This window comes from Oscarella lobularis, chromosome 1 (genome assembly GCF_947507565.1).
Source record: "Oscarella lobularis chromosome 1, ooOscLobu1.1, whole genome shotgun sequence".
In the NCBI taxonomy this organism is placed as follows: domain Eukaryota; kingdom Metazoa; phylum Porifera; class Homoscleromorpha; order Homosclerophorida; family Oscarellidae; genus Oscarella; species Oscarella lobularis.
Window position 1 is genome coordinate 87,578 of NC_089175.1, and position 24,979 is coordinate 112,556.

The following is a 24,979-nucleotide window of genomic DNA, read 5'->3' on the forward strand; positions in this document are numbered from 1 at the left end:
AGTCGGCGGCCGAAAATCCGACGATCTGACGTCATAACTCATACTCAACTGTGCTTGTAAAGGTACGTCTGCATTAGCTACTAGATAATCAGCTCAAGAAAAGTCATATGCGAGAAGAATAAGAGTTATCCCTGCCCACATTGCCACAGCGACAAAACGGCCACTATTGGCTGCAGCGGCATTGCTTGTAGCAGTGCTGTTTACGCGCTCTTTAGTGGCGAGATAGTAAGGCTACGATAGGGGAAAAATTAATTAATTAATTAATCATTGGTTTGGTATACTGAGCACCAATTTTGGACACTTGACTGTCAAATCCCAACTTCCGTCTTTGCTTTTGTTTCCTATCGGTTCAAACTGTAGAATTATTACACGCAAGAAATTGTTGAAATTTTAGTTCTAACGCCTTTTGGAGATTTTACCATGTTATTCCAAAGCGATGTAGCTAGAAGGGCTTGCCCGCGCACTCCGAAATGAAAGCAGTCGGCTGCGAAGTAGTCGCTCAATCTTTCCTACATTCACTATAGTGAGAATAAAACGGTGCTCTCCTTTACATTAGCCGGAAAATTTTGTAAAAAGTTTTCGAAAAACGGCTGCAGAACAACAACGAAGTCGTCCCTATCGTTGTAGTCTCTGCTGGCTGCTAAAATGCGTAACTTATCCTTAATTAATTTTCAAATTGAACGTTGTCACATGCACATAATAGAGACTTGCTACTACCTGAAATTCTTCTGCTAGATTATGTATTGCTTCTTCGCTCGTTGCGCCAGCTGACTTGTAGCAGGAACACAGAGTCCTAACAGTAAATTAAACCGCCCGTCGTATTTCATTTTAGTAGCATACTCTCGGAAAATAGTGAGATCGCAAACAACGGTGCCGGTTAGTCTACGCGCTATCTTAGTCACGTCAACTGTTATAACGAGATTAACGAACGTCCTCGGAAGCTAGATAGAATAGTACAGTGCACGTATTGCAAGTAAGTGGCCTAGTGGTTTTTACGTTAGCTTTCAAGTAGTCTAGAGATTCTTTTATCGCGTCATGGTACTCTTGAGCTGTAGTGCCTCCCTTGCTCTTGTCTGTATAGCAGTATTTGCAGAGGTCATTTCCTCCAATCCACAAAGTAATGATTTTCCAATCTGTCTTAACGTTGATCATCTGTCGCAAAGCTTAGAATGTGATTAATTAATTAATTCACGTAGTAGAGAAACCGTATCAGATCGCATTTCTTGAACAATATGTTTGGCTTGGTTTAGTAGATCTCTATCAAAAATTGTCTGCATGTAATTATCGAGGGAAGGGAACAAAGGAAACTCAACCTGGCCTGGGATCCACTGATAGCACCGTTGAATCCATCGTTAGGGCAGTTCGCTTTCCCGGCTTCAAATAGAGGACAAGACCCTCTTGACATCCCTCTCAAATCCTCATTATAAAACCGCAAAATATCTATGCATCAAATTAAAGTTTTCCTAACACCATTCCCCGCTAAAGACTAATATATTACTTCCGAGCGTTCCAGCAACGGACGCGTCGCCATAGTCTCCTCCAATGCTACACACGAGAAATGAGAACGCATTATAATACTATATTTGGTCATACCTCCACGATAGTCCAACGTCGTCGCGAATTTGCGTCAGATTAAAAGGATTTGTAGCCCTAATCACAGCCCCTGCCTTTAATTTCCCCACGTCATAGATACAGTAGATAGAAGTGGAACTATTTTACAGTACCGTTACAGAGTTGCCCATAGCTCCAATCACTTTAATATCTGAGGGTCGAAGTTTTCTGACTATAAAGGAATCAGGGTTCTTACACTGGTTGAGAACGTTTGATTTTTTTTAAAATACACCTGAAGTAGGAATAGTTGACGAAGGAGACAAAGAGGGACACTGGAAATTGACTCCGACAGGCTAAATTATATTTTAAGAAACGAGAGGGAGCTATAACACCTTTTGACTACTAACAGAAGGCATCGACCCTCCTTTGACAATAAACACTAAAAGAAAGATTTTTTGAAATTCAAAAGACAGCACGAGCCTTGCTCTTACACGAAACAACCCAAACTGCAATTGAAAAAAAGTATAGACAAACGTAGACAAATAATATGATATTCATACCTCGTAAAAGAGTAAAAAATACAGGCAGCATTTCTGCGTTTCCACGGTGACAGAGGCTCGATATCCCGGCTCAACGAAAATGGCGGACATCACTCCAGGGCTGAGCGCCGACGAACTGCGCTCTTCTCTCTACAATACATTCCGAGGAAAGGGTCTTCTCAACTCTCTTAAGGTGATTCGTCTCGTATCGACTCGCCGCTGCGTCTCAAACACGTCATTCAGTCTCAACTTCGCTCGCAAATCGTCTCCGAACTGCGTAGAACGCCTCATTCCGATCCGCCGGCTCCGCCAACTCAACTCCCAGCCAATCCGCTAGCGCGAAGAATCGCAACGAGTCTCGTCGCCGAGCATTTGAAGACATATTCACACGAATACAGTCTCGCCGTCTTTCTACCGGAAAGCGGGACAAAAATCGACGAGGTTTCCTTGGAGAACATTCGAATAACAACGAAACGTTCACGCTCACTATTTCCAGCTTTTGACACCTGACGAACTATTGCACATTTTGAAAACAGACAAAGTTTCCGTAAGGAAATTTACGTCACGGATACACTAACGTTTTTTGTAGGCGAACGACAGAGCGGAAGGAGAGAGTAAGTATAGAATAGTACCCCAGGGGGCTCATATCATGTACATGTACAACATCAAATACTAATTAATTAAACGTTAACTTCTAAAACATCAAAAGGGCTGACAATGTCCCTTAGGCAATTCAAGGTATATAGACGTATGGTTTTTCACTTCAAAGTGACTACATGTATGAACTATAGCCAGATCCCTAGGCTACTAATAATATAAAGCTTGCTATGATAAATAAATAATAATAATATCATTATGTGTATGTATATAAAATTCGCCCTAAGACCTCTATATTTTATTATTTCTATAGAGGCATCTCATGCGTCAACTCCTCCTTTTAAGCATTCGTTATCTATGTCTCGATAATTCTTTAGTAGAACCTTGGACTCTATTTTTTCACTCTATTAGTATTAGCTCTGACTATCATTCTCAGGTCTCATTTGGGCTCTCGTTCTATCTCTTATGAAACCATCGGATTTCCCAACGAAATCCCACGCATCTCAACAAACCGAATCGCGGAATCAAGGAAGCGAAAGTCTAGGTGGGGTGAATCAAACGTCGTCTTGAGCCAATTCTCACTCGAATTTTTGCAGCTGCGCGAATGAAGCAAGTGGACGAAGACTATTCCCGTCTTCAAGCCAGTCAGACGGAAACGTATCAGGTTCGAATTGAGGAGAGAATGCAGGCGTATCAGCGACAGTGCGACGCGAGAGCGCGTGAGGAAATCAAAGAACACGTGAAGAATTTCAAGGAAACCGAACTGGCGCGAATGCGATTCGACGAACGAGAAGAATTTCAAAAGGAAATAAATAGAATTAGAAACGAAGTAGGCAAAACCAATAATTAATAATTAAAAAATTAATTAAATTCTTTGCAGCTGGAGACGTCTTACGCAGAAAAAACGGAACGTCTTTTCAAACGCGAAGAGGAAATGGAAAATTCCTTACGACAAAAGAGACATGTAATTAAATAATTCAAATTATGATAATCAAACTTTTTGTTTTAGGAGCAAGAAGCCGAGCTGCACAGTCAAAGACAGGCACTTCTCGCCGAATTAGACGCTTTGAGAATGAGAGAGACGACTGCAAAAAAGTGTCACTTACATACATACATACATACATACATACATACCCTGGCTGAGGGTGTGTGATATAATGAGCTACTTTTTTAGAGCTGCTCAAGTTGAAGAAGAGAGGATTCGATATGCAACCGATCAATTGCGATTCAAAGAAATTTCTCTCGACGAATTGAAATCGCGAATGCAAATCGAATTTCATGACACACTCGAACGGTACACGAATCCCACCTCAATTATTTATTTATTGATTTATCTATATAAGATTCAAGCTGAGTTACATGGAAGAGCAGCGCAAGAAACTCGGAAATTTGGAGCTAAAAGAAGCGCAACTCGAAGGTAAGTTGGGGCAAAATATATTAATTAATTAATTAATTAAACGGTGGCGGCACCAATTCCCCCTTCAAAAATATCTTTATTTATCACGTGAGAGTTTAAATAGTTTTCTTGGCTACAAAACGAAATGTTGGTCGAACGGACCCAGTTAGAATTTGAGCGAGTGCAAACAGAATTAGGGTCGCAACCGTTACGAGCATCATGATGACGTAGTGACTGATACTGAGCCCAATTTCGAGCCAACTACCGTGATCAGTAACCATGAAAAAGAACTGTAGTGCCATAAGGTCAGATAGAAGCAAAACGACGAGAAAGAGTTGACGTAGAGGAAAGCGCGCTACGACGTGCACGGCGCTAAAAGCGCAGCTCACCAAGAAAAAGGGAACGGCAACTTTCCACAGAAGCAAACAGCTCATAATCGCCGGATTGATGATCGTAATAAAACATCGTACCGAACTTGGATCGAACGTATTGACACTCGCAAAATTTCCGGTACCAAAAAAGGCGGAAAATGTGAAAAATACGAACAGAACGGCCGTTCGAACGTCGGATAAGCGCAATGATCGTTCTTCCGCATCGGCAATATTTAAACGTCGTCCAAATTCGAGCAATTCGAGTCGCGTTTCATTCGATTGACAATATTCGACGCATAGCCAGAAAAACATTAGAGAGGAAAACGCCGCGTAGAAAATCACTTCGTATTGCATCGTTAGAAGAACGTAACAGGGCAAAAAAGCGAGCGCAATCGTTAGAAGACGTACGAGTAGACGGCGTGTTGCGAACGACGGCACGACGAGCGACGTAAAGAGAATAATCCAACTGAGAGTTTGATTGAGCGTCGGTAAACCGCGTTTGTTGGTGAGACTCGTCGACGTGTGCACGGCGACGATCGTCGCGACGACGAGCCACGCTAACTGGAACGCGAAAAGAGATAGCGTTCGTTTTCCCGCGCTAAGACGTGACACGGCGTAGATACTGAGCCCTATCGCTACACCGCTCCCTAAGACGATTAGATACACGTTGTGGTCTGCGGCGTTGGGGAGCGGTAGGGCAGCGCATAGAGCGACTGATAAACACGATGCAATCCAACCGATTTGAACGCGTCGATTCAGTTTTTGGCGTACGTTTGCTGAAGCCAGTGGCCACGCGGCTAAAACGCAGCAGCCGAGGCTGAGCGTCTTTCGTTCAAAGAAACTAAAGACGAGTGCTTCCGTGACGGCGATGGACGCAATGACAGTTAATCCGAATTCACGTCGTCGTAGTTGTTCGAAATTCGATTGGAAAACGCTTCGACATTTGACGACGTGATTCCAAAAGAGAACGGGTAGAAGACAGTAGAAATAGTACGTGATAGGCGACGAGATGACGTAGAGAAGAACTGTTAGACCGAGAGCGACAGCTGCCGCGGCGCGGTCCAATAGTCGGTGGCTGCGCGCCCGTCGGCGAGGCAATCCCCCCAACAATTCAACCACAATACACAGCATCCATCCCGCGTAACCAATCACAACAGCGACGCCAACAAAAAGTCGATCATACGTTTCATAGTATCGCATACCGATCAATAATTGATTGATAAAAGTCTCGGTTAGCTCGACCGCATATTTGTACTGTTTCCCCTTGATTGCATCCTCGATGTGACCCAGTCGTTTGATTCGTTCGCTTTTCATCAACGCCGCGTACGGCCTATAGAGCAGACTCAGCGTCTTGGCTTTCGCTCGCTTTTCTTTAACGTCGAACGCGTCCAAAATCTGCAGAGCGTTTGCCAGCGCTGCGTCTGCTACATAGGAGGGACTCGCATTGAGGTAACGAATAGGCAAAACACCAACACTATTAACGGGAACGGGAATTCCAACGAGACTGCTCATAAGCGGAGTCGTATCCGCTTGTGAAATATCGAGTCGCGTTAAATCATTGAGACCCCATTCGTCTGGTAATTCCGGGTTTATGTCACGTGGTGCCGCCGCCGCCGCTGCCGCCATGGGCTGAGGGCCCCGTATCCCTGCACCCCATGCAACGAGGGGAATGAGGGTCTCCTCTGGGTCTCCGGCTCCGTGAGCGCCCCAATCAGTCATCCCGTGATCACTACTAAATATATAAGCGGTCCTATTGTCCTTATAGTAGTTCTCAATTAATTGTTCAATTTCCTTGACCCCCTTATCTACTTTTGGTATATTCGTCAGATATTCGCGTGAGAGCGGCTTATACGCGTGCCCGTTTGTATCCGTCCCAATGAGATGTAGAAAAAAGACGATCTTATCGCGATCTAACATCTCCTTCAATTTTCGATCGGCACGCGAACCGTTAAAAAACCCCTTAACGCGCTCAAAAACCCACGCGTCGAGCACGGACGCGTCCGCATGACCCATATCAATCAAATCAGGCGGTAACATCCACATGGCAACATGATCATCCAAACCGCCACGCGGTACAAATATAGTTAATACATCCGGGGCACCCCAGCACCAGGCGTGCCGCGATTGGTTGAATAGGGAGTCGAATTCGACGGGGTTTTCCTTCCAGCCTTTCGTCACGGCGCTGACGTCTTCGTAGAAACCCGATATAAGGGCTATGTGTCCCGGACGCGTTTCCGTGGGCACGCGCGTGTGACTTACGCCCCAACTGCCCCGTTCGCGTACGATTCGATGCAGATAGGGCGCGCGCGGCTCGCCAGTCGTCGGATCGCGCTCGAAGAAGCGATCGTAGCGCAGACCGTCGGCCGAAAAGAGGACGAGACGCCGTGCCGGCGCTGCGAGCTTTGGCGCGTGCGGCGTCATGCCGTGGACGAGCGGCGATCGAAAATACATGTCGAATATTGAGACCATGTAGACGAGATGCACGACTAGGGCGAGCAGAATGAGAAAATAGCCGTTCTCCTTTGCCATCGTCACGCGATCGTGTCCCGGATCCACGTGCGACTCACTCTCTTTTTTTAGAGCAACGTGCTCGCGTGCTGAGCAAAGAGAGTCGGTTTGATAGAGTGCTCGACGACTTGGCCAAAGAGAAAGCATCTGGAGCTGAGTTGCAAGTAGAATATGTTTTAATTTAGAAAGACTATTTTTCCTTTACTTCTGGGTTTTATGTAGCAAACTGTTAAAACCTTGGAACGTCAGCTCGAATCCGCTCAAACCGATAGGCAGAAAATTTCAATGAAATTGCATGACGTGGGTGATGATTAATTTTTCTGATTTGTAAAAATGCTTATTATCAGCTTCGCGATTATGATACTATTCAACGGGAAACGTTGCAACTGAAGAAGGAAAACGATTCCTATAAACTGTCAGTTTTTTCTCACATTTTTCATAGCTTTAATTCTTGCTTTATAGACAAATCAGAGATCTGCAAAGAGATTTAGAAAGAAACGAAACGAGTTAGTCAGTCAAAGAAAACAAAATAAATTAATTAATCAATACGGCAGCTCACAAAGATCTAATAAAGGAGTTGTCAAGGGAATTGTCTAAGCCTTCAGATAATGAAGTAATGCACATATCTCTAATATAGTTCTTTGTAATAAATCTGTGGGTTATAGGTTCGGCTGCGGGCTGAAATCAAACAGTTGCGAGAAAACGCCAGAAAACGGCAATTGGCAGCGAATTCAGAAATTCAAAAAGCTGCAGCTCGTTTCCAGGAAGAGGTATGCGCTCAAGGAAACGATACGAAATTCTCAATCTTTGATTTTAGAGAGGAAAAACTCGAGAATTAATGCACGAAGTGGATCAACGTACACTTCGAGAAAGAGAGCTGAGACGAGAGGTAACCAATCTCCAGCTTCTCGTTGACCAAGCACAGACAGGTGAGAAAACTAATTAACATTATTTTCTAAGCTAAGCTTGTCCCTCACAAAACAGCCTACTCAGCTGAAATGCATCGATCATCAAGAAAACTCAAATCCACAATGACGTAATAAGTGTATTTATTTCTTAATCCTATTGCTATATCATCCTCCCCCAGCCTTGTTGCTCCTGATGAGAATCAAGTTTCTGTGATTAGAAGAAAAGCTCCACCTAGTGACGAAGACGTGCGTCGTCTAGGCAACGATTTGACGACAACACTTCAATCCGAATTAGACATTCCGCCTGTTGAGTCGGCCACTTTTCTCAAGCAAACCAAACAAACGTTCGAACGCCTCGAAAAAGAAGCCATGGTAAGAAAAGCTTCTTATTTCTCATCTCTGACTATATATAAAGGAACTGGAAAAATCGTACGAGAAATTTCAGCGAAGATTAGCTGAAGATTCTCGCGTTTACGCGACCACGCCCCGCAGTCCATACCGTTGGGAAAACCCGGAAGTTGAGGAGAACTGGAGTCGGCGTCGACGGCCGCCCGAGGCGCGGAAAAGACAAAGTAGGCGAGTGGTCACAAGTCCAAGACGCACTCAACAACTGAAATCTTTTGAACTGGCGCTATCAAATGAATTAAAAATCGAACATTTGACTGATAACGATTCTCTGAGTCTTGAGGAAGAAGTGAAGGTCAGTAGTAGAGCTGCTGATACATCTGTAGCGGAGGAATCAGCTGATAGTTTCAAGCTTCCTAGTCACGATGAGAATGAGAATGAGAAACCGGCGGTTTTGCTGACGTCAGAAAATTCCGCTGTTGAGTTGTCTGACGACGAAAAAGAAGTCTTGTCTCCAAAGGACCAAAATGTCGACCAGAACGTCACCGAACCCGAAGTGGTGAAGACTCCAGTGACTCTTCCCGACGATGGAGACGACGATTGGGAATCTAGGCGTCGACAGCGCGAAGAAGAAAGACGAAAGAGGGAAGAAGAGGCGCGGAAAAGGGAACAAGAGGAATTGGCAGCGTTGCAAGAGGAAGAGGCGAGGCGAAGCGCAGAGCGAGAAACAGTTCAGGAGAAAGAGAATATTGACGATGAGAAAAGAGTTGACGAAGCTACAGCTGAAAAAGATGACGATGCCAAAATTGATCCTACTATGCTTCAGTACATGAAATTGATTAGCCAGAAGAAGGAAGAAGACAAGGGCAGCAAGGTCGTACTAACGAATAAATAAAAAAACGTGTATTTTATTTCCAATTTCTGTTTTGCAGGAATTGGACATCAGAACGGAGAAGGAATTCGTAAGTAGACTTTTTTAACGATTACTTTTATTGAACAAAGTTCTAGGATTGGAGCATCAAAGACTCCGAATCGGCTAAGGACGTCGTAAGGTAATAATAATAATAGTGTCCTTATTAAAAACTTAATTTTTAGTCATTATTTTTTAGTGGCGGCGGCGGAGACGATGGTGCATCTGACGAAGAATTCGACTGGTGAGCACGTACGTTTCTGTGTATTTTCGAAAAAAAAATCATTCTCCGCTCATCTAACCGCGCGCGTATCACAGTCTATATAGTTATATAAATCTCATCTCACGTGAACCAAGGCAATAAACGGGACAGTCATGAGAAAATGAAAAGTCAAACAGACCAGAGAGGGGGGGAAAGACAGAAAAAAGTACGATTACGCTTTTAAAAACCAGAAGGGGGGGAAGAAGGACAATCGCTTTTAATCATCTATACACTCGGAGATGGCTCTTCTCAAGAAACGGACGTAATTCCGCCGCCCGGAGTTCCCATCTGGGTCAGAACCTTATCAAGCCACTGGAGCGGTCCGTTGAGATGAATCTCGACCCAACAGGGCGTACTTGTCACGTCTTGACGATGATACTCAGCGCCCCAGCCCTTGACAAAACTCATGCGAATAGTGCACATTTTCGTCAATTCGTACACGGCCTCGAAGCCCTGATTGACGTTCTGCGAGAGCAATTCGGCGAATTCCTGATTATTGAATATCTTCAAACTGCACCCGTTCGGAATTTTGCACACGGTACTCGGATGAAAACCGTGGTGATGATTACAATTGCGACTCTGGACGAATATGGCGCAATCGCTCAGACATTCGGCGAAGACTTCCCCGCCCACGTAATATAGGTGAACGCCGCGACCTATGTGACGTCGCGTGTTTTCGATCGTCGAATTACGATTGACGTTGGAGAGAAGGCCTAAGCAGAAACGATCGGAATCGGTCGTATTTGGATCGGTGTATCCATCGATGATGAGACTCGTCTTCGACGCTTGGAATACCTCGCCAACACGATTATTCAGCTCATAATAAGCAATCGATGACCAGTACTTGGGCTCTTGATACGTGACAGGCGTAAGAGCCATGGCTACACATAAGAAAAACACGTGATAAGTGAACAACCAATCACAAGACACAACGGGTATTTTTGAACCTCCTAGATGCTGTTGCGCGAGCGTGCCGCCACCGCCACCGCCGCCGCCGCCACTGTCCGACCCAAACGTACCAGCCGGACTAGGCACGTCGAGACCGCTCGTATCCGATCCCGGCGATAGTCGACCACCATCGGAATAAGGAGGCGGCGAATCTGGAAAAGCTTGTTTGTCAAGGAGAGCAGAGAAAGCAGTCGGCGCAGTCGCAGCCGCTGCGACAGCCGCTGCCGCGGCGGCATGCGGCTGCGCTTGCGCCTGTTGTTGAAAAGGACTCGTCTGATCGCCGCCGCCGCCGCCGCCGCTTCCTAGAAGCGGCGGTGGCGACATAATCGTCTGTTGAGGAGACGGTTGTTGTTGTTGTTGTTGAAGGGAAGGCGATGGTTGAATGCCGAACGAACTGGCTATCGAAAGATTCGACGGTGTTCCGCCCGATGGATACTCGTTGTAGCGCGGTACCAATACGGGTGGGAGAACTGTGGTAAGGTAAGGGGGGGAAAAAAAAGTAGGCGGGGGATCGAAGGGAAGGGGACCCCCTTACCCGGACTTTCGACGCGCTGATAGTGATAGGGATTAATGCAGACTTCTTTCTGCTTCTTTCCGAACGCGTATTCGCACGAGTCGAGCGCCTTGAGTTCGTGATGACTTTGGAGATCGGGCCAACGCCACACTCGACAATAGATGACGTGGGGCAAGCCCTTGCGATGGGACACTTGTAGACGCCCGTCGAGACTGCGCGGAATCGTGACGCATTTCGACGGCGCGCCCGGATTTGAGAGCGCTTTTTCGAGCTCTTCGAGAGCGCCTTTCTTCTTCTTCAACTTCTTCACGAGCGAATCGACCGCCTTTTCGGCCCACTTCTCTTCTTCGTCGCCCTGTTTCCAGCCGAGTAAACGCTTTACGGCCGGCGACGTGAAGTTAAAAATGCTGTTCGCCATGTTTCGAAAGGAGCGACAATGACGTCATTAACCAAAAGGAACGTCATCGGTTAGCGCGATCGAGCGATTTTTTTATTCGCTACTCACGGAAATCGACCAAAAAAAAAGAAAAAAAGGACCGAGTCGCTTCAGTTTGACTTCTCCTTTATTCTCCACAATCCAAACAGGTATCGTAGCCTGATTAGAAGAAGATCTCGTCCCATTTGAAGCCAACTCCAAAATGGAACCATCTTTGATCCTAAAAAAACCCCCCCCAAAAAAAGTCTACCACTCGAATACAACGCGAAATCGACTACCTTCGATTTCCTGCCAATTAACAGCAACCTCAGCAATCGAAATCTTCAGACATTGAGCAATATAAAGAAGCTCAACATCGAAAGCCCTACATACAGCAATCATGCAGACTTCTCTATCATATATCTATCCTACCATCGATCAATGTGAACGGATGGAAAAAGAAGTCGCGCTGCAGAACGGGTGAACAACTTGAAGCCACACTGCAATAGATTCCATACATATTTGAACCCGTTCTTGAACAAACGGCCGCCGGCTGCCCGCCCGCAGAGCGGATCCGGCCGCCGGCGGCGGTTTTTGGCGAACGCACCTGCGTGTCTTTAACACCGCGAACGCACAGGAACCAGACGAGAAAATGAAAGCCATACATGAGAAAATTTCGAAGGAAAGTGCGCTAAAAGAAAAAGAGAGAGAGAGAGAGAGAGAGAGAGAGATGATGTGATGTCACAAATGCAAGCAAAAATTCTTATTCTTACCTCAGCAACGGCGTCGTCTTGAAGATGAGATCTAGAGCCAACCGAAATAGCCGGCGTGTTCTAACACCACCTTATTAATTTATATATATATATATTATCTCCATTTTTAGGTGCTTGCCTCATCAGGAGCAATTTTATTCAATGCTGATTCCACCTTTGTGAGATCAGAAAATCGAGTTGCGCCGTCGGCATCAGCAAAGAGAAGGTGTTTTCCGCGTGAGCTCAACATGCCCTGCATTGGAAAATTCTTTGCTTCAAAAATCTCAGTTTTTTTAAATATTCTGACCATGCGCACTGCGCCGCCTTTTCCTCTATTCTTTTCAAAGGTGAGCACGCGAATTTTTTCGTGTCCATACTTTTTAGTATATTCCATACCAACCTGATATATATATATGTATGTATTTATTTATTTATTTATTTATTTATTGCTAAATTCTTTTCTTACTTTAGACGTTCCATCTTTGCTTCCATCATCCACGATAATAATTTCGTAAGTGAAACTACCGCCTTCGTCTTTCTGGCGAAAAAAAAGACGTAGGCGTGGTCAAACAGAGGTCACGCCTCCCCCACAAACCTTCTTTTGTTCGAGATACGCGAGCGCTTCGTCGAGCATGGAAGGCACTAGATAAACTAGAGTGCGCACGAGCGTAAAATCGAAGTCGCAATTCTCACGTCTCGTCTCTTCGTTGTACGATGGAACGATGAGACTGAGAGAGAGCGATGACGGATCGTCGAGCTCGGGAAATGGTCGTCGCTCGTCGCCATTTCCGGTAAGAAAGTACTTTTCGCTGTCGTAGCGGTGGAGATTGGGCTTTCGGATAGTCGTGACAGTGAGAAAGATGTAGAGCTAAGGAGATGGGCCCCCAAGTTGCGTGCAGGACAATTCTTATATGCAGAATTACTTACTCCTACTATCAAAATGACTAGAAGGACCAGAGATGTCTGTAGAAGAGGCAACGACAATAGGAAATCAACGAACGCCATCGTCGGCACGGGACATCAGAAGTGAAAGAGCACGTGACTAGAGCTAGATCTCTTTAAATTAGCTAGGGAGAGGTGAGGTTCATGTGGTCCATGTATCTGCTCCTATTCTTGTTTTTTCAGTGAACAATTCGCCTGGTGGAACAATTCGATTATCCGGGCCGTTGTTACGTTGCCGTAGCGCCGCTAACGCGCGTGCACTCGGAAGAACGTCGTGCGAACAGATGGCGTTGTCGCATGGCGAGCGCAAGTTTTATCGTACGGAATCGGCATTTCGGCTCACTGATCAACCGCCCGACAGGCAGGCATTGATTAAGTACGTCCACGACAGCGTTATCGGCCAGGACGCGACATTTTCCGGCCCGTTCGGCACGAGAAAAGGTAAATATATCAAAAATCGACCCTAAAAAAGCGAATTCATTTAAATTTAGTCGTCTATTGCGACTATACGGCATCGGGAAGGTAAGAGACGTCGTATAGAATCACAATGATTCATTGTATATTCAATTTTTTGAATAAGGGCTTTGAAATTCATCGAAGATTTTATCCAGACGAACGTTTTGCCGTTCTATGGCAACACGCACACAACGTCGACTATCACGTCGCGTCAAACGACCATGTTTCGTCACGAAGCGAGGTTTTTCAAAAAAATTAAAAATTCTATTTTTTCTTATTTGCTCGCATAGAGATATCATTCGTAATGCTGTGCATGCAACTGAAAATGATTCGGTGATATTTACGGGGAGTGGGTGTACTGGAGCCGTAGATAAATTAATTCACATCATGGCATTGAAAGAGAACGCTACAAAGCCGGTATAGATAATTTCAAATCGAAGAATTTGTCATAGAACAATTCTTAGATTGTCTTTGTGGGTCCCTTTGAGCACCACTCAAATCTGTTGCCATGGAGAGAAGTAGGAGCTCAGGTATTAATAATTCAATAGATACATAACCTGGATGCAATTTTTAATATTTAGATTATTCGTGTTGATGAGGATTGCGCTGGAAATGTCGATGTTGATGATCTCGAAGAAAAGCTGAAGGTAACTTCCGTATCTTTTCCTCCTCGTCACCCCAACAACGCCCTCTTTATTAAATTAGTCGTGCTCGTCACTGGGACGTCAGTTGATTGGATGTTTTTCCGCTTGTTCAAACATTACCGGCATTCTGACTGACACGATTGCAGTCACGACGATATTGCATAAGTACAATGCTTTGGCCTTTTGGGATTACGCTACAGCAGGTAATAATTATTCACTTTCCTAAATTCCAAGTCAGAAAATCACTCGCTTTTTTTTCATTATTCTTCAGCTCCCTATTGTGACATTGACATGAATCCAGTGGTGGAAAGGTAACTTTTCCTCTTTCCTCTATTTAATTAATTTCACATCATTTCTTCTCAGTGTGTCTCATCCCCTTGTATCAAAAGACGCTATTTTCTTTTCGCCACATAAATTCGTCGGTGGCGTCAATACACCAGGTGAGACAGAGTTTCTGTGTAGCGGACACGTCACGTGCCCAGAGCTAGTGCTTCTTCAATTTCAGGAATTCTCATTGCTAAGAAAGCATTATTCAAGAACCCAGTTCCATCCAGTAGCGGCGGTGGAACCGTCTTTTTCGTACGCACAATAGAAACCAGCTCCCCAGCTCCCCACGGACAAGAACTCGTTCCCTCTAGGTCACTCGAACGACGCATCGATACTTACAGGAGAACGAAATGCGCGAAGAAGGCGGAACGCCTGATATCGTCGGCTCAATTCGCGTCGGATTGGTTTTCCAATTGAAACAGGTAAAAAAAGTCGAAAACATAAATTTAGCGACGCATCGTAACGTAACGTAAGAACTCTTCTGTTGATTGGTCGCTTGTCTTTGTGACATCACTCTCCTTGACCATATTTGGAAGTGATGTTACATTACGTTACGTTACCTCGCTAACAACCCTTCTTTTACAAAGTCCATCGGATGTGACGCTATTGAAGCGAAAGAAGAAGAACTCGCAAAGTATACGCGCTAGAACCTCTCTATTCTTCCCCTCATATATCAACTACTATAGATATGGAATGAGCTTTTTTGCTAAGCATCCTAACGTCGTCCTACTTGGATCACCTTCAGTCAAGCGTCTTCCAATTTTCTCCTTCCTTATACGTCATCCTCGTTCGGGTCTCTTTCTGCACTACAACTTCGTTTCCATGCTCCTCAATGATCTGTTTGGCATTCAAAGTCGCGGCGGCTGCGCTTGTGCCGGTCCGTATGCTCAGGTAGGGCATCTGATCGCCCGACAAGGGGGAGGAGGCCCAGCTTTGCTACTAGGATTTACTTGGAATCGATCAAACGATGGCATTCAAAATAGAAGAATTGTTGCTAGAAGATCAGTAAGAACTTTTCTCTCTGCATTTCGACTGTTCACCGGCACGCGTTCGATCTAGGAGACTAGATAGAAATCATCTTCGACGCTACGAGGAGCACTCTGAAAGAGAAATATTGAGGTATAGACACTAGTTTATTTGATACAACAATTCAGTCACAAATTCTGAAGGCCTGGGTTTGTGAGACTCAATTTGCCTTATTTTGCACCTCAAGAGGAAATCGACTACATTCTCAGAGCCGTCGCTTTGGTCGCAGAACACGGATGGAAATTATTACCGCAAGTAGGTGCCGTCACAGAGCGAGAAGAGATCACAGGAAATTTCTTTTTTTTCTCAGTACACATTCCACCCGGAAACGGGCGAATGGACACACTATAAGCAGAAAGTAAACTCCTCACTCTTGCTACTTCAAAAAAAAGACTACATTGTAGGATCTCAAAGATAGACAGTGGCTTGGAAACGTTTCCTATAGAACCGGAAAATTCAGTTACAAAGAAACAAAGGAGTACCGTTCACCGCCACCGTCCTTCGAAGTCATAATTAAATAATAATAATAATTAATTGAATAAACCCTTCTTTTTTATGTAGTCTCTACTCGACGAAGCATTGGTGATTTTTAACGCTTCCCACAAGGTAAAAGGATTCCTATTCTTCTCTTCGACACGTTTTTTCCCCTCCTTAGATCTCACGAGTACTTTCCGATCACACGGTCTTGCTTGATAGCGAAGCGGAAGCAATGCGCTGGTTTCTCTATCCCAGCGAAGCGCAGCAGATTGTCTCCCGACGGGATGCCATCCGACCGCCCGTCGAGCCTCCATTTAAGCCAAAAGCGTGGCCGGGAAAAGTTCCAGTTGCGGCGCCGGCGTCGGAACCTAAACCGAAGCCGGATGCGGTCACTGTAAGACCTAAACCGGCGTTTCATTCACCGCCCAGAACGCCGATTATGGGACCAACGATTCGAGTACAGTGTAGCAACGAAGCGCGTCCGCGCATCTGCTCACTCGATTTATAGGCCATAGAAGACTACACGATGATTCGCGACGGCGATCGAATTCTCGTCGGTCTATCGGGAGGCAAAGACTCCCTTTCGCTGCTTCACACACTGAAACAATACCAGCATTGTGCCAAATCGAAAGTAAGATAACATTTTCTGAAGAAATTAACTCGAATAGGGGTCGCGGTCAAGGGCGTCTCTTTTGATTTGGGCGCCGTCACAGTCGATCCGCAATCGGCTTCCTATGATCCGAGTCCCCTAAAGGGCTACCTTGCCTCGTTGAACGTGCCTTACTTTTATGAAGAACAAGGTCAGAATACTACGTGAGGCCGATTCACACGAGCGTAAGAACTCTTCTGTTGATTGGTCGCTTGCCTTTGTGACATCACTCTCCTTGACCACGTTACGTTACGCTTACGTCGCTAGTGTGAATCGGCTCTGTGACGCCCCCCTGTGACTGACTGACTGACTGACTGACTGACTGACTGATCTATATGATGTTTTATACAGGTATTATTGAACAGGCGTCCCAATTGGACGTCTGCCTCTCCATCTGCAGTTTCTGCTCTCGAATGAAACGCGGACGCTTATACGCTTGCCTTCGACGCGAAGGCTACAATGTGCTCGCACTTGGACAGCATCTCGACGATCTGGCTGAGAGGCAAGATCAGATCCCGTAACCCTCAGAAAATCCAATATATAATTTATTTAGCTTTATCATGTCCGCCTTTCACAACGGGCTTCTTCGCACGATGAAAGCGCACTATACAGTCAAGTATAGAAACTCGATTATGTACACATCACCATGGGCGTGTTTCCTGATTATTCTATAGGGAGGGAGACCTGAGGGTCATTCGACCTTTCGTCTACGTCCGGGAAAAGGATCTCAGAGCATTTGCCAACTCTTCGAAATTGCCCGTCATAGCGGAAAATTGTCCCGCCTGCTTCGAAGCGCCCAAGGTGACCTTCGTACCCTTATCTCATTATAATTGAGAGAACTTATTTCTGGTCTCTTTAGGAGCGGCATCGAACAAAGCAGCTCTTGGCCGCTCAAGAGATCCTTTTCCCTAAACTCTACAAGAGCCTCCTGACAGCGATGCGTCCGCTAATGAATAAAGACATAGCGCCCTGTGAAAACAAGCATATAAAAAGCTTTTGCGGTCAACCGAAATAATGACATCTAATAAAGGAGTGGAACAACGTCGCGTGCTCGACTACGTCATTTCCTCTCTCCACCCCGCGTGACCCCCTTCGTGGCGTAGCGCAACTGAATCGTTACGAGGTGTCAAGCGTTTTGTTCTATTTCAGTTTGTTTGCTCTCCGAACGAACGATCGGGTCCCCCTATGGACGAGGTAAGCTGGCGTAGCGAATAGAAACGATCGAACGAGGAAACGACGAAACGGGGGTCCCCGGAGAGATAAAGATTATTCGATCAGCCGGGCAGTTCCGCTTTCGCTCTGTAAATAAACGCTTTTGTACACTCGCGCCATCAGTCTTCCTTTTACTGCGCTAAGCGTCGCTTAGTTGTGCTCTATTCGTGCCGTTTGACGCGCGTTTTCTTGTCGAATCGACCTCCCGTCCCAGCGAGCTCACTTCCCCTATTCTACGCACCGAACGAACGAGAAAAGCGATGAAAAGCTCGCGTCGACATCACAGCGTAACAACAACGGCCGTTATAAAACTCCGTCGGCCGCCAATTGGCGAGGTACACACGTACAAGAGACGTTTTTCCCCTACAAGTAGCGCGACGCCCCAGCGTGGTTTCGATCCGCCGTATACGCGCGCAACGAGGAGGAAAACGATCGATCGATCGATCGATCGATCGGCCTCGTGGACTGTACGTGTTGCCGTTAGCGGACAAACGAATGCGGAATTATTCTAAAGTGAACGCGCGAGCTCTCGATCAAACTAAACTAGACAGGATGTTCATTTTCCCCCCTGTACCCCTCCCTAGTAGTACAGTAGTCTTTTGTTGGCTGGGTGATTTTCTTCTGAAAGCGGATGTAGTAGCGTGTTCGAGGAGAGGGGGGAATCATGTGGCCTTTGTGTGACTTTTGATTTCTACTTCCAGGCCAATGCTGGCGCTCCCGTCTCGCGAGTTCTCGGCTCGATCCAGGCCAATCACGTCGTCTCCCCAGTGCGAAAGATGAAAATTCGCCTCTCCGAGTCGCTAAGTGACTGCGAAACGGAAGAGGCGCCGCAACCGTCGCAGTCGCCGCCTCACCAGGTACCGTAGAGAGGGAGAGATGCAGACGTCTTTGTCGGCACAATGACTGGAAACGTGATCGGTTGCCAGATGAACGGTTCGGAAGCGGAAGAAGACGAAGACGATACGTCTATGTTTTCGTCGCAGGTACTGCATACACATTTTACATTGACGCACTGTTTTCACTACGAAAACCGCTTTTAGGATCAAGCGGGCAGCGTACAACTATCGATATCGTCTTCGTCTCTACGGGTAACAGTGTCACGTGAACAGTAAATCTATTTTTTGACTAACGCGCACCACCATGCAGGACATGTTGACGGCTCCCGAACGAATTGTGACCACTTCAGAAACGAGCAAGGTGCAAACAATCAGCATATGCCACTTTGGTTTATAAATAATTTATGACGGTTTTTTTTCTCACAGTCATCTGAATCCGTTTTACCTGCAGGTAAGACCTCAGAGGCGGGGCCGTAAGGGCGTGTTTCTGTGCAAAAGAGTCGCGCGAGTAATCGAATTAGATTGGTTTATGTAATTGGAGACGGTCTCCTTCTAACTATTCGTTGCACTTGTCCAGACTCTTGGGAACGTAACGCAATACCTGTGCACACATCAACATCGTTGCGTAATTGCACACACGCGCGCACTAATCCTTAAACCGCCCCGACCAATAGGGTATTGATTGGCCCCCGGAAGCAGCTCCGTTATAACAGACCCGTACTCGACGCGTCCGTCGCATTTTGCGCTCTTGTTAGTTATTTTTCGTCTAAAAGCTCTTACCCAACTCGATTATAAGGATCGTATTAGCGAGTCGATCTCGTTCATTCGCTTCGCTCCCACCGTCCGGTCGCCGAAACTGCGCTCTCAGCGCAAATCTAATCAGGGAAAAAGGCGATATCGAAAACCTCTTTATAAAAGCCGCCCGCATCGCATTCTTCGCTCGGCACGGAGAGAGGAAGGAAGCATACGCGCGCGCGCGCGATGGAACAAGAAGCGCTCTTTCGCTGCAATTCGGCGCCGTCGTCGCCGATTCTCGCCGCGTTGCGACGAAAAAGCGCGTTGCGAAGTCGCGTCGAAGGTAGCACACACACAATCATTGAGAGAAAAGGGCGCTTTTTGTGAGTGTGTGATACGCGCGCGTACAGACTCGATCGGCGGCGGGGGCGGCGGCAGCAATCCCTCTCTATGGAGCCGAAAAGACAGCGAAATGCGCCTAGCGCGATCGATAAGCCAGCTGACTAACAGTGGCAGTTTCGGTAGCAGTCTCGCGCCTTCGTGGACGCCATCGTCTCCCAAGTCGTTCTATCAGCGCGTTTTCAAGCGCAGTTCGTGTAGACGACAGGCGCGAGGTAACGTCGGATGCGATCGTGTCCTTTATGACCCTCTTTACGGTCTGCATTGCTTACGCTAAAGCTTCTGCAAAACAGTCGCTATGATAACGTTGCGTGGGGGGAAAATGAGATACAGTACGTAGTCCATTACTTAGAGCAAGCTCCCGTCTTTTTTTTTCTTTCTCTTCTTTCTCTTGGGCGCTTGGGGGGTGATTTTGGGGGTCCCGCGACTACGGGAGATCGGGCGAATATTTATTGATTGGCTCGTTTCGCGCCCTACATGTGGTTCCCAATTTGTCCCGGAGCCCGCGCTAATAACGCACCTGTTCTCTTGCATACGGCATCAATTTGTCGTATTGTACACGGGGGGAAAAGCATTCGAACAGCGTCGTTTAGGCACCTTTCGTTTTAGAGCGGAGGCGAGGGAGGGCCCATTGCGCTTCCGGACGTAACGTAGAGAGCTAGAGCCCCCGCCCCCCCTCCCACGGTGCATGCGGTGACGTGAGTGCGACCCTCGTCCTGTTCCTTCTTCATTCCGCGTGGCGTTCGTTGCGGTGACCTCGCTTCGAACCTCATCCTCCCCACAAAAATCCTTTTCTCTCATCGCTAACACGCGTGCGCGCGCGCGATAATAATGAACGGCGGAGGAACCGGACGATTCGGTCGATTTAGCTTCAGATTCGCTCGCAAACCCGACGACATAAAACTGCGCTACGGTAGGGCTAAGTACGATCGATCAGATCGACCGACCGATCGATCGATCGTCTATGCGTTCGTGGCGCGACTCTTTTGACGATTTGGCGACTAACTGTGTTAGAGCGACAGCCTGTCGCTTATCTCGGCCGCCCTCCTCACTCAACCTTGTCGTTTTTTTCTTCTAGATGAAGCGGCCGTTGCGTGCGGCTGGCTACGAGCGGCTGGATTCCCCCAATACGCTCAACTCTACGAAGGTACGACAAGCTGACGATCGAGCGCGTCTGACGCACGCATCATTCACTTAGTTTAGCTGTCACCTTCCCCCTCCAATTCGCTAATCCTGTCAAGTCTGCCATGTTCTCGATTATCGCTTTCCTTTATTACGTCGCGCGGTCGATTCGATTTGCTATTGTTTTTTTATTCGCTCTTCTTTTTTAGACGGGCAATTTCCAACGGATCTATCCGAAATCGATATCGAGCAAGATCACAAATTTTTGAACGATTACGAAATCGACGCTCTGATGAGGTGAGAGGGTGAGAGAAAAGAGGAGCAAAAAAGGCAATCCTTTCTCTAGGCGTCTCAAAGTGCTACAAAGATACGCCGGCATGCGAATCGACGACGGAAAAGTGCCCACTCCACGCACGCACTCACTCACAAAAAATTAAAAGTTTCCTTTCTATAGGACGAAGAATCGGACGAGGAAGAGGAGGGAAGAGCAATCAGTAACAAATGGAAATATCGCAGAAGAAGCGGCAAATGGCAACGACGGCACAAGAGCGGCGGCGGCGCAACGGCTACAAGAACATCTCCATCGTCCACTTCCGGGAGCGTGGGACGTCACCAGAGCCTTCGCTCCCAGGCAATCGGACGATCGATAATTCTCCGAAAAGCGTCATCAGACAGTCGCGGCGGCGGCGGCGAAGCGGAAGCGACGTCGTTATCCGCAGTTGGAGCACTTGTGTCTGAACCGCTAAAAATTGTCGTCGAAGGGACGTGTTTTTCTCCGCCCCGTAGCGGCGGCGGCGGCGGCGGCGGCGGCGGCGGCGGCGGCGGCGGCGGCGGCGGCGGCGGCGGAAGCAGTTCCATGAGCGGCGGCGAATCGGTGTCCGAATTGTCGTACGTTTTAGAAAAAAGTGGCGACGAAGCGACGACAAAAGCGCCGCCGTCGCGCGGTCGACTCGGCACGCCGTCGTCGATCGCAAATCTATCGTCGACGACGACGGACGAAGGCGATCTGACGAACGACAGCGACGCGGACAGCGGCGCGTGTTCGGACGTCGGCGAAGCGACGGCGTCGACGGCGGGGCATCCCCGTCGCCCCGGCGACAGTTTCAGCGCGAGTCGCGTGACGGCGAGACACGGGAGCGGCGGCGGCGGAAACGACGACGATTCGACGCAATGGACTCAAGTTCTTCCCGCTGATCCCAGTTGCTCGTACGATCCCGATCATCTTTACTCGTCGTCGAGCGACGTCGCCGCCGCGGCGACGAAGGCGGTCGTTGCTCGGCGACGGCGATTTCGTTGGCACAGCTTCCAACGACATCATCGTGACGTCATACTTCCCAGATCTGTAACGTAAGTACAATAGAGGTTCTTTTCGTCACTCGGAATTAGCATTGTTGCCGTCTCCTACGCTAAATGTCATAAGCCAGTTCTAGTGGGTTAGGCTCATTTGCACAGAAGGGGGCGTATAGGACGTACTTGGTTCTTATGTAAGAGACCACTTCCGCATGATCTAGCCAGTTTCTGTTCAGTAAGTGCTATGGGTCGAGAGGATAGGCGGCGTCTCTCAGTTTCCTCGACTCTGACCTCGGGGTAGACAATAGGAAAAAGAAATATCTCTCCATTGCTTCTCAACGTTTTTCTCTCTCTCTTATACAGACACATTCCCATATCGGAGCTCTCCGTCGGTAAATTGGCTGTTCTACGGAAAATCGCTCTGCTCAAGTTGACGTCGATGATCGAACGCTATGCGAACATCAGCGCCGACGGACACTATTCAATGTAAGATCTCTCAACGAGAGATGATGGAAATTTGATACGCGTCGTTCGTTCGTTCTTCAGCGGCTCCGTACAGCGCTATCTAAGAAAACATTTATCGAAGCAACCCGATTACGCCGGTAAGCCGATTAACCCTTACTTTTTCTCGCCTCTTCCTTATATGGCTCGTTTCCGTTTTATATGCTCTTTTAGACAAGCATGTTTTCGGCGTTCCATTGCATGTCATTTTGCAGAGGACCGGTCAACCGTTACCGCAGACAATCCTCTACGCAATGCGCTATCTAAGACGAACATGTAAGTTTTCGTGTTTCCGTCCCATCGAACGAATGTTACGTGTGTTTTTTAGCGCTGGATGCAGTTGGCTTGTTTCGTCGAACCAGTTCCAAAGCGAAAGTGCAAAAACTCAAGGAAACCAACGAAGAAAACCCGGGTATGTAAACGAGAAACTCTCTAGCTTCCCCCCTCCTATAGCGTCTTCTCTTCTCATCAAAGATAACGTTTGTTACGACGGCTCGTCGCCCTACGAAGTAGCCGACATGCTAAAGGAATATTTTCGCGATTTGCCCGAACGTCTCTTGACAAACAAGCTCTCGGAAAGTCTCATACTCATTGTCGCCTGTAAGAATATATTAGACCTACACAAATCTGAATTTTATTCTTCTTCTTCCCCCCCCCCCCCCCCCCCCCCCCCCCCTCAAAGTCGTTCCCAGAGAACTGAGACTGCAAGCTTTGCAAGCGGTCATGCTCCTATTACCGGACGAAAACCGAGAAGCTCTTCAGTCCTTATTGCTCTTCCTTAGGGACGTCGCAGAAAAATCAGATAAAAACAAGGTAGTGATGGAGCGTCATTCGATTTTAGCGGCGCCTCACTCACTCTCATTCCTCCTCCTAGATGACGGCGGAGAATCTAGCCGTCTGCTTTGCCCCGTCACTCCTATCTCTGCCCGGTCAAGCGTCGAGACACAGCTGGGACAGTAGAAAGAAATCGGTGAGATCAAACAAGGGATCGACGGCGCGATCGCCCAAGGAAGCGAGCGATAGTACAAGTCACGCCAACGAATGCCTCACGCTGATGATACAGGAGTGTCAAACCCTGTTGATGGTAAGCAAAGCAAGGCGACATTGTATCGATGACGCTGACCCCCGTCGCGTCTCTTTTTTCTCTACAGATTCCTCGCGATTATCTTCTCAATTGCCGGTTTACCCACTTGGAAGAAGGCGATCCCGTTTCGTATCGAGAGCTGGGCGTCGACAACGACGGACAGGGCGATTACAGGTCGTTCATCGACTCTTGCGCTCAGGATCTTCTCAAGGTGCGCCTCCTAGCTCGATCCCACGTAAATCGAACTCTCTCTTTTTTTCTCCCCTAGGAGTCTAGCGAGAAATTTCGAAGTTGGCGCGGCGCGGCGACGATCGACGGCATCGAGACATCGTACAAAAAAGTCGGCGACGGTCATCCACTTCGTCTGTGGCGAGGCACGACGGAAGTCGCCGCCTATCCCAACGAAATCCTTCAGCGTCTTCTGCGCGAACGGCACCTGTGGGACATGGACATCACGCGATGGCGCGTCGTCGAAACCCTCGACGAACACTCGGAAATATTCCAGTACAGCGTTCATTCGATGGCGCCTCATCCAGCGAGAGATTACGCCGTCTTGAGGCGAGAAACAACAGCTCATTCATTCGTGGTTTTTTTTTCATAATAAATATTCAATCTATAGGTCGTGGAGAACGGGCTTGACGAACGATTCGTGTACGCTCATCGAGACTTCTGTACTTCATCCTTCCGTCATCAAAGCGCCTGGTAGCCTTCAGGGAACTATCTTAGCCGCTCGCTATCTCATTGAACCGACTGGGGTGCGTCCTCCGTCCAGTCGGCTAACGTTTATCAGTCGAATAGACACGAGGTATGTCGTCTGTCAGTCTGTTTATTCGTCCAGCGTGATTCTACTGTATTTATAGGGGCCGGTCTGCTGATTATTATAATAATGGACTCGGTCCCTACGTCGCTGCATTGGTTGGGAGAGTCAGAGAGTCGTTCAAGGCTTCGGACAGCGGAATGGAGACGGAGGTCTAGTCTAGCTGTATATATTGCTGCAAATATATATACGGTAGTGTGGGAAAAATTGAAATCGACTTCTACTTTAGAGAGAGAGACGCGCAAAAATATTTTTGACAATTTTCCTCGATGTATTGTATGTAGGGGAAAGATAGAGAAATTACATATGGCAAAGGAAGCCTTGCGTGTGTGTGGTGATCGCGTGGGAAAGAGAAACAGTGGGAAGCTCGTCGTGTTATTGTTGACGAATTCTTCTGCTGCCTTAGCTACGCTCTTCTCGAAGTTCTTCGTCGACAAATGACCTCC

General features: G+C 47.3%; 7 protein-coding genes and 1 long non-coding RNA gene across 17 annotated transcripts; 3 read left to right on the forward strand and 5 right to left on the reverse strand.

Moving 5' to 3' along the window:
- Positions 1 to 35: 35 nt before the first annotated feature.
- LOC136199572 (phospholipase B1, membrane-associated-like) lies at positions 36 to 2,165 on the reverse strand. 2 transcript variants are annotated; one of them, XM_065989802.1, is made up of 16 exons: positions 2,112 to 2,165; positions 2,043 to 2,057; positions 1,959 to 1,990; positions 1,844 to 1,904; positions 1,725 to 1,783; positions 1,594 to 1,667; positions 1,499 to 1,545; positions 1,314 to 1,440; positions 1,206 to 1,257; positions 997 to 1,152; positions 841 to 941; positions 718 to 793; positions 552 to 659; positions 420 to 509; positions 289 to 354; positions 36 to 231 (listed from the first exon to the last, which is right to left on the reverse strand). In XM_065989802.1, the coding sequence occupies exons 1-16, from the start codon at positions 2,140 to 2,142 to the stop codon at positions 94 to 96; spliced, it is 1,233 nt and encodes a 410-aa protein (XP_065845874.1). In that variant the 5' UTR covers positions 2,143 to 2,165; the 3' UTR covers positions 36 to 93. The 2 variants fall into 2 exon arrangements, 1 of the variants encoding a protein (XP_065845874.1); XR_010673092.1 differs by lacking the exon at positions 36 to 231 and having other exon boundaries at positions 304 to 354; positions 552 to 640.
- On the forward strand, positions 2,158 to 9,426 carry LOC136199563 (centriole and centriolar satellite protein ofd1-like). Of its 2 annotated transcripts, none has more exons than XM_065989791.1 (23): positions 2,158 to 2,283; positions 2,334 to 2,531; positions 2,587 to 2,637; positions 2,680 to 2,704; positions 3,124 to 3,231; positions 3,284 to 3,516; positions 3,568 to 3,651; positions 3,697 to 3,782; positions 3,862 to 3,981; positions 4,031 to 4,104; positions 7,035 to 7,126; positions 7,185 to 7,262; positions 7,310 to 7,377; positions 7,425 to 7,468; positions 7,517 to 7,575; positions 7,628 to 7,732; positions 7,780 to 7,891; positions 7,947 to 7,998; positions 8,050 to 8,242; positions 8,286 to 9,089; positions 9,148 to 9,177; positions 9,224 to 9,267; positions 9,325 to 9,426. In XM_065989791.1, exons 1-23 carry the CDS (start codon positions 2,191 to 2,193, stop codon positions 9,371 to 9,373), a joined length of 2,802 nt encoding a protein of 933 aa, XP_065845863.1. In that variant the 5' UTR covers positions 2,158 to 2,190; the 3' UTR covers positions 9,374 to 9,426. The 2 variants fall into 2 exon arrangements, with proteins under 2 accessions (XP_065845863.1, XP_065845862.1); XM_065989790.1 differs by having other exon boundaries at positions 2,182 to 2,283; positions 2,587 to 2,631.
- Positions 4,131 to 7,004, reverse strand: LOC136199564 (GPI ethanolamine phosphate transferase 1-like). The gene has a single exon (XM_065989792.1). It carries the CDS (start codon positions 6,981 to 6,983, stop codon positions 4,200 to 4,202), a length of 2,784 nt encoding a protein of 927 aa, XP_065845864.1. The 5' UTR covers positions 6,984 to 7,004; the 3' UTR covers positions 4,131 to 4,199.
- Positions 9,371 to 11,289, reverse strand: LOC136199571 (mothers against decapentaplegic homolog 9-like). The gene is made up of 3 exons (XM_065989801.1): positions 10,871 to 11,289; positions 10,335 to 10,805; positions 9,371 to 10,268 (listed from the first exon to the last, which is right to left on the reverse strand). Exons 1-3 carry the CDS (start codon positions 11,265 to 11,267, stop codon positions 9,637 to 9,639), a joined length of 1,500 nt encoding a protein of 499 aa, XP_065845873.1. The 5' UTR covers positions 11,268 to 11,289; the 3' UTR covers positions 9,371 to 9,636.
- LOC136199566 (uncharacterized) lies at positions 10,901 to 17,578 on the forward strand. Its single transcript, XM_065989793.1, has 29 exons — positions 10,901 to 12,363; positions 12,488 to 12,807; positions 12,860 to 13,093; positions 13,142 to 13,399; positions 13,450 to 13,480; positions 13,539 to 13,655; positions 13,705 to 13,831; positions 13,879 to 13,944; positions 13,996 to 14,061; positions 14,120 to 14,261; positions 14,330 to 14,369; positions 14,422 to 14,498; positions 14,564 to 14,637; positions 14,697 to 14,807; positions 14,973 to 15,019; positions 15,072 to 15,276; positions 15,329 to 15,390; positions 15,445 to 15,504; positions 15,555 to 15,666; positions 15,722 to 15,769; positions 15,816 to 15,917; positions 15,973 to 16,017; positions 16,067 to 16,345; positions 16,397 to 16,519; positions 16,571 to 16,688; positions 16,889 to 17,039; positions 17,091 to 17,153; positions 17,212 to 17,338; positions 17,397 to 17,578. Exons 4-29 carry the CDS (start codon positions 13,243 to 13,245, stop codon positions 17,550 to 17,552), a joined length of 2,706 nt encoding a protein of 901 aa, XP_065845865.1. The 5' UTR covers positions 10,901 to 12,363; positions 12,488 to 12,807; positions 12,860 to 13,093; positions 13,142 to 13,242; the 3' UTR covers positions 17,553 to 17,578.
- LOC136199577 (dolichyl-phosphate beta-glucosyltransferase-like) lies at positions 11,318 to 13,043 on the reverse strand. 4 transcript variants are annotated; one of them, XM_065989808.1, is made up of 11 exons: positions 12,944 to 13,043; positions 12,710 to 12,884; positions 12,612 to 12,658; positions 12,483 to 12,554; positions 12,324 to 12,416; positions 12,156 to 12,269; positions 12,038 to 12,097; positions 11,872 to 11,955; positions 11,697 to 11,764; positions 11,564 to 11,649; positions 11,318 to 11,505 (listed from the first exon to the last, which is right to left on the reverse strand). In XM_065989808.1, the coding sequence occupies exons 1-11, from the start codon at positions 13,019 to 13,021 to the stop codon at positions 11,396 to 11,398; spliced, it is 987 nt and encodes a 328-aa protein (XP_065845880.1). In that variant the 5' UTR covers positions 13,022 to 13,043; the 3' UTR covers positions 11,318 to 11,395. The 4 variants fall into 4 exon arrangements, with proteins under 4 accessions (XP_065845880.1, XP_065845878.1, XP_065845879.1 ...); XM_065989806.1 differs by having other exon boundaries at positions 12,156 to 12,416; XM_065989807.1 differs by having other exon boundaries at positions 12,612 to 12,884.
- A 20-nt stretch (positions 17,579 to 17,598) lies between the features above and the next one.
- LOC136199562 (stAR-related lipid transfer protein 13-like) lies at positions 17,599 to 24,851 on the forward strand. 5 transcript variants are annotated; one of them, XM_065989786.1, is made up of 22 exons: positions 17,599 to 17,731; positions 18,451 to 18,606; positions 18,676 to 18,732; positions 18,790 to 18,837; positions 18,896 to 18,946; positions 19,012 to 19,036; positions 19,359 to 19,934; positions 20,798 to 20,866; positions 21,051 to 21,138; positions 21,188 to 21,239; positions 21,296 to 22,188; positions 22,495 to 22,617; positions 22,678 to 22,733; positions 22,807 to 22,908; positions 22,961 to 23,044; positions 23,107 to 23,232; positions 23,315 to 23,445; positions 23,507 to 23,716; positions 23,784 to 23,927; positions 23,985 to 24,274; positions 24,336 to 24,521; positions 24,577 to 24,851. In XM_065989786.1, the coding sequence occupies exons 1-22, from the start codon at positions 17,723 to 17,725 to the stop codon at positions 24,689 to 24,691; spliced, it is 3,591 nt and encodes a 1,196-aa protein (XP_065845858.1). In that variant the 5' UTR covers positions 17,599 to 17,722; the 3' UTR covers positions 24,692 to 24,851. The 5 variants fall into 5 exon arrangements, with proteins under 5 accessions (XP_065845858.1, XP_065845857.1, XP_065845859.1 ...); XM_065989785.1 differs by lacking the exon at positions 17,599 to 17,731 and adding an exon at positions 17,755 to 18,084; XM_065989787.1 differs by lacking the exons at positions 17,599 to 17,731; positions 19,359 to 19,934 and adding an exon at positions 17,758 to 18,084.
- LOC136199581 (uncharacterized) lies at positions 19,319 to 22,162 on the reverse strand. The gene is made up of 2 exons (XR_010673097.1): positions 20,240 to 22,162; positions 19,319 to 20,146 (listed from the first exon to the last, which is right to left on the reverse strand). It is a non-coding gene; the product is annotated as an uncharacterized lncRNA (long non-coding RNA).
- Positions 24,852 to 24,979: the final 128 nt, after the last annotated feature.